Source organism: Ostrea edulis, chromosome 8 (genome assembly GCF_947568905.1).
Source record: "Ostrea edulis chromosome 8, xbOstEdul1.1, whole genome shotgun sequence".
Lineage (NCBI taxonomy): Eukaryota > Metazoa > Mollusca > Bivalvia > Ostreida > Ostreidae > Ostrea > Ostrea edulis.
Window position 1 is genome coordinate 45,617,218 of NC_079171.1, and position 7,347 is coordinate 45,624,564.

At 37.0% G+C, this 7,347-nt stretch overlaps 1 protein-coding gene across 1 annotated transcript; it reads right to left on the minus strand.

The window, feature by feature from the left end:
* Positions 1-5,971: 5,971 nt before the first annotated feature.
* LOC130049710 (uncharacterized) lies at positions 5,972-7,347 on the minus strand. The gene is made up of 2 exons (XM_056147652.1): positions 7,263-7,347; positions 5,972-7,128 (listed from the first exon to the last, which is right to left on the minus strand). The coding sequence occupies exons 1-2, from the start codon at positions 7,345-7,347 to the stop codon at positions 5,972-5,974; spliced, it is 1,242 nt and encodes a 413-aa protein (XP_056003627.1).

Genomic DNA, 7,347 nt, shown 5'->3' on the forward strand with positions numbered 1-7,347 from the left:
TCAAAAAAGTTTTTCATTTTTTTTTTTCACTTTTAAGAACGAACACTCGTTTTAAGATGTGATGTACTTTGGTCTTGAAAGTTATCTGTTTCACAGTTAAAATCCCCGCCTATTATTACATTTTTAACTTCTGCTATGCCTTGGCATTGCAGAAAATTATATCTATTAAAGAAATGGTATCTTTCTTTTATAGTGTTTGATGCAAAAATATTTTCAGGAAAAAGAAAAAGTTTCCATGTATTTTTGCTATTAAAAATAATACCATCAACAGCACTGTAAAGATGACAATTCACGAACAGATAAGTTTGGAGCCCTGTGAATATGAACCCGTTCCTTTGCAAGAACGAATTAAGAAGACGTTCAGTCGAGTCCCAGACAGGCAGACGGTACACATTTCTTCTCATTGATAACTCCGTTTGCCTGATCAGGATATAGGGCTCACCGCGGATGTGACCGGCCGACAGGGGATGTTTACTCCTCCTAGACACCTGAACCCACTCCTGGTGTGTCCAGGGGTCTGTATTTGCCCAACTATCTATTTTGTATTCCTTATAGGAGTGATACCATCAATTAAACGTCCGGCGCATTCATTCTGATGTGTAGGATCAGTTGCAGACAGGTGTTGATGAGGACGTGTAACTTGTTATTCATGTACTGTGCGTATCCAGGTCTCCGAACCATACAGTAACAAGGGCTTGATATTGGTGTTGAACAGCCTAAGTTTGGTGTATAGACTAAGTTTGTCATTCCTCCATGAATGCATATGTCGCCTTTTTGATTATGGACGTTATGTCCTCGTCAGCCCCCTGTCTTTCTTACAACACTGCCTAGATGGGTGAAATGGTTTGCTTCCCTAAAATTATTCAAATGATTTTGCTTACATCAATGTAACTTTAAACTTTACTTCGAATTGATTGTCGCTACAAATTTAAAAGTTTGATAGCCATAGGCCTCACAGTTTGATAAATATGACCAGACACTGACGTTTGCCCAACTATCTATTTTGTATTGTTTGTAGGAGTTATGAGATTGATCACTGTTCGTTATCTTCACCTTGCATATGACCACACACTGACACGGTTTTAGAGATGTGACCAGACACTGACACAGTCTTAGAGATATGACCACACACTGACCTAGTCTGAGAGATATGACCACACACTGTCACGGTCTTATAGATGTGACCAGACACCGACACAGTCTGAGATAAATGACCACACACTAACACAGTCTGAGATATATGACTACACACTGACACAGTCTGAGAGATATGACCACACACTGAAACGGTCTTAGAGATGTGACCACACACTGACACAGTCTGAGATAAATGACCACACACTGACACAGTCTGAGAAATATGACCACACACTGACACAGTCTGAGAAATATGATCACACACTGACATATTCTGAGAAATATGACCAGACACTTGGCACAGTCTGAGAGATATCACCACACACTGACACAGTCTGAGATAATATATGACCACACACTGACACAGTCTGAGAAATATGACCAGACACTTGACACAATCTGAGAGATATCACCACACACTGACACATTCTGAGAGATATGACCAGACAAGCTCTTGCGTATCGGATCAGTTAAAAGATAAAAACACCATATGCAAATGGTAATGGGACATTGCTGAAGTTCAGTTGATAGTTTGACATTAATATTGTTTTTCAATAAAACTTCTAAGTGTGAAGCAGATATGTAGAACTCTGTGTTGTCTTTTATCTCGAGTTCACAGGGATATATTGAATCGACATTTGAATGAACATTTTCATTGTTATCTTTATTGTTAATAAATGAAATGTAGTTATGTCTATATGTCGAGTTGCCACAGTATGATGTTTCTTCTCATGTAGAAACTTTTGAATAAAATTTGTTTCATAAGAATATATAAGAGGTCAGCTAACAAAGGAGCACAATTGCTGCCCTTAGAAATTCCAGCAGACTCTTTGAAGACCTGATCACCAAATACTATGAAAATGATGTCAATGGGGAACTCGAGCACACGTTTTCTATTTCAACTTTAGAGTACCTGTGCATGGAATCAAAGTGGTGTTTAACAAAGGTGTTTTGGATGACTTATCACTAGATATGAATATAGTTTTTCCCATTTGTTGTTGTTGAAGAAGAAACTGCCTATGGTGTTAAAAGCCTAGTCTTTAATTTATGTCCATGTATGGGCGCGTAAAGTGTTGAAAATCATAAGTTTTGATGTTGTTAATTTGGGAGTTTTTTTTCAAACTTACTAGACCCCGTGGGGATCCGGGTTAGAATAGGTCCTCAATACACCTTGCTTGTCGTAGAAGGCGACTGAATAGGGCTGTCCTTCGGATGAGACTGCGAAAACCGAGGTCCTGTGTCACGGCAGGTGTGACACGATAAAGATCCCTCCCTGCTCAAAGGTCATAAGCGTCGAGCATAGGCTTAAAATTTCCAGCCCTTCACTGGCAGTGATGACGTCTATTTATGAGTGGAATGTTGTCGAGGGGGTCGTTCAATCAATCAAACAATTAAACTTACTAAAACCTCTTGACATTTTAGAACACCTATTTCATTCACACCATTTCTGACATATATGTGACACAATACTTTTAAAGTTTCTTATTCACAATTGTATATGTCCTCGATACAGCAATGTGTTTTTCTGTGTAAGGGTTTCTATGAAGTTTAGGAATCTAGAACGGTAATTAATTTTCATTATCCCATTGACTGGGATATCAAATTTGTCTAAAACTGAAGCATGTTTTTGAAAATTATCTTTTGAAAGGGTAGTTGAAGTTTAAGTACGATTACCAAATGTGGAACTAAAATGCCAAGTTAATTTGAAATACAGTTGTAATGATGAGCCTTACGAATAAAAACAATGTTAAAAGCTTTGTCAGCTGGAACAAAAACATATTCCTTGTGCAAATTATCTAATTTTTTCATCACCTCTGGTTTACTAAGCATAAAAAGATGGGGTACGTACTTTTGTTTTGATGTGTCTAATTCGGGATCTTATTATTCCTCTTATACTCTTAATCCATTTTGAAAAGTTATCGAGTTCTTTTTCATGATTAGCACACTTTCTGACACAATATTCGACATAAATCATGACGCTCTGTCGATAATTAAGACATATGCTCTCTGAAACTTGTACCTTTGAAAGTTAAATACAAAGTCAGAAAATACACCATTTTGTTTTTTATAATTGAAAGTTCACTCAGTTTTAATCTTTATTTGAATTCAAAGCTACCAAATTCAATATTTTTTTTAAATTCAGAATTGAAAGTTCAATTGCTTTTTTTATCTTTAACTTTGTACACATCTACAAGATGGTAGAAACTGGGAGCACAAATTATGCAACTGGTTGCGGTGACTCAGTGATAGAGTATCACTTCGCAACCGGGAGGTCGTGAGTGTGAGCCCCGTTTGTGACATGGCTGCGTCTAACCTTAGATTGTATTAGTTTTATTTTGTTTAATGTTCCTCTCGAGGATTTTTCACTTGTATGGAGACCCCACCAATACCGGTGAAGGACTTCAAGTTTAGATACAGTTGGTGAATTCACGACAAGACGTAAGAAACAAACATGTTGTTATAAGGTGAAGGTCAGCTGATGTTTATGTTATCAAACCTTTTGAATACGTACTAAGAACTTCAAATCATATCCATTATTCCACTCTAGTTTATGTAGAACATTTGTGTATAAGTATAGCCTTGGAGCACGGATTATGCGTTTGAGTGCAGAGTAAGTACTCAAAACATCTTATAGCATACATAATGTAGGCTTAAATGTTCCTATCTTCTTTATAATCAAAGGCAAAAATAACGAACATTGATCATTCTGTCGCACTTTTATGAATATCTGTCTAACTGTTGTTTGGGAAGTTACATGGACATATGTCACTCATTTTTATGGACAAGACAAGGATAGCAATGTATTTTCCCCACACATTTTCCAAAAGTGGGGTGGGATCAGTCTATATGCAAGGCGATGATAACGAACAGTGATCAATCTAATAACTCCTGTAAGCAATACAAAATAGATAGTTGGGCAAACACGGGCCCCTGGACACACCAGGTTGGGATCAGGTGTCTAGGATGAGTAAGCATTCCCTGTTGACCGGTCACACCCGCCGTGAGCCCTATACCCTGATCAGGTAAACGAAGTAATCTGCAGTCAAAATCAGTGTGCCAAGAACGGCTTAATAATCGGCATGAGACCCATCCGACAGCATTTGACCCAATGATAGGTTGTATTGACGAAGCATATCGTTATAACGGCCACATAATTTGCGAAATGCTGGTTTCAATCGAGACTGTTGAAATCCCTCTATCATCAACTTGTTTGTCAGTAGCTTACCTCGATTTAAAAACTTACTTACTTATATTTTGCAAGTCGACATCAAAATGCCTAGTAAAGTGAATTTAGTGGTACTCCAATCAAATTTACTGTTGGGAATAAGAACATCATCACTGTATCTTTTTGAGCCATTGTGTGATTCATACAAAGTCGGGACATTTCTGAGAACGCGTTGAGAGTTTTTAGAGTTTCTGAAAGACTCTGTTTACTGCCATCCAAAATAATCGACGCGCCGTCAGCAAGTGGCAGTCATTTTTATCTTGGATTAAGTATGGTATAACGTTTGTCACTGACCTGTGTGATTGAATATATCAATCTACTTTTAAAGTAATTAAAAACCATTTTCAATCGATGTATAAAGGCTTGGATCGAATTACAAAAAAACTGGTACAGAAAATGATGTTAATGCAGACTCACCTTTGATTTACAACCTTATGGTCTATATTAGTAAGAAAACGTAGTTTGATAAACATGTATTCGACAATAACCTCAGACACATTAATGGTATTGTTGAGGAAGATGTTACTTTTAAGTTATGAGGCATTTAGTGCTACTTAACTAAACATTAACTTTTAAGAATATGCAAGTATTATCCATGCTATGAATACTTGGATTAAGCAGGCAGGTGCAGACACTAACTTTCAAAGGTTATCAAATCCTTTCTTAGAAGAAAAATATATAATGTATGGAAGTGTAACACATCAAAATTCTTTCATGAATTTTGAAACAAAACCTCTTCAATGAAGACAGGTACAAGAACATGGAGTCATATGTTAGATATTGATAACAGAGAGTGGAAAATTGTCAAAATACTAACTTTCAAAATAATTACAAACTGCAAACTCCAATGGTTTCAATACAGAATGATTAACATAATTTTAGCAACAAATTTATTTTTATTCAAAATGAAGAAAGCAAATTGTAATATATGTACGTTTTGTCACAGTGAGGAAGAGAAAATAGAACATATACTGTGGGAATGTGATTGTGTTTAAGCATTCGTAGATAAGTTTATACTTTACATAGAAGATAAAACAAACTTTGAGTTATGTTTTACCAAAATATCTTATTTTAGGTATTTTTCTCAACAATTTTGTATAGAGAATACGCTTATTTTTTGGTTGAAATAAAATTGTATACAGCAAGATATACTGCGAAACCATTCAGCATTCGTTTTGTTCTTTTATGTGTTTTTTTTTTAAATAAAAAAAATGATATATAACAGACATGAGGATGACACACCATTTAATACCCTTCGGAACAGATGAAACATGATCTGTCCACGACTCTCTCTCTCTCTCTCTCTCTCTCTCTCTCTCTGATAGTTTTGTATCCCACACACTGATTTTGTGAAATAATTAAAGTGCATACGGAAAAGTATTAATCATAAATATATACCGTATAATGAGTATATCTGCGGTTGTATATTCTTAATGGTATTATTACCGGTGTTCAAGGAAAACAAAATGAACACCCGGCAAACAATTGGACAGATATATAACACGTCAAAATGTGTCTTCATTTACATTTATTGTTATTTTACATGACTTGTGTAATTCAGATACACATACATGTATCTAATGTTAAAAGTATTATCTGAGACGTTCCCTAACGAAGAACAACATTGCCAGCAAAGCCATATCCAGCTCCCGCTCGATTCCCATACACCATTAAACCAAAGGGAGTGTTGTCTATGGTGTCTAAGGTCAGCTCGCCTTCTGCTATTTCTGCAATAATGACAGAGTATTCCAGGTCTTCAATAGCTATATTCTTCTCAAATCGAATTGTGTTGGCTTTAATCGGTTGCTTATTTGCTCGCAGACCACTAACCGCACTTTTCCTCATCATAACAGCAATATAGTTTGTGTTCCATCCACTTGGTACTACGACTTTATACCAAGGTAGGTACTGGTTCACCCCAGGAACAACCGTCAAATACGGGCTGCCGACAGAGGCATCCTTATGAAAGGCTTGACTTGTCACTAAAATGGGATCTACACTTCGCAGAACTAACACATTGTCGGTTATAGAAAGACGGGTACGTCTACCAGGACCGTAAGGGATAGTGATACCCCTTACCGTTATAAATGTGTTCTTCTCAGTGATGATTGTTGCAGAGGTTCTGAGCATATCAATATTAGGTGGAACAATGTAGATGGTATCCAGTTGATTGGATGGTGGTATCTGTTCTATCATATTACTGCAGTTTACATCTGACATACAGTACATCCCACAAAAAACGGCCACTGGCTTAGAGGACTGTATATTATAAGCTAGCACATCTGCATTGCGATGTATACGAGTTTCCAAGGCATCGAGAGTGTAATTCGTGATCACACTAAACCCCGATTCAGACAATACAATACTGGTATTGTCCTGAAGCGCTGTTATTGTCATCGCATCAACTGTTTGAAATCTACGATCCGGAGATGGCGGTGAGACTATATATGACGTGGACAATTTTTCTGTGGGGATAAGGGTAGTGATATCATGATGAGCGCTTACAGCAACTGTTATGTTTTCTGTCGAGCGAATACGGATAGCCTTCAATTCTGACGAGACATTGGTTCCAAAGTCTGGATACCGTATTGTTATCGAGGAGTTGAAGCGCGTGAATTGGTCTTCAGGTGTTTTCGATGTAGTAATTTTTACATTTGTTGGTGTATCTGTCGTCATAAAAATGTTTTGGGGATGCTTCTGCATTTCAGGATCGATCTCTAAATACGATACGAAGTCCTGGTACTCAATCCTGTTGCCAGCACGTTCTGAAATACGAATTATATGCACATAAATTTCCAATTTGCAGTACAGTCTGCATTACTAAAAGTGAAATGCGGGCTTCTGTCAATTCATTTTTCTTACGTTTTAGAAGATTAGAATCTAGCCAGTTCAACTTAACCAGATCCACCAGCACCGCCCACTAAATTCAAATAACCATTCGAAATTGTCTTTTTTAGAAGTTGATGACATGGAACACCGGTCAT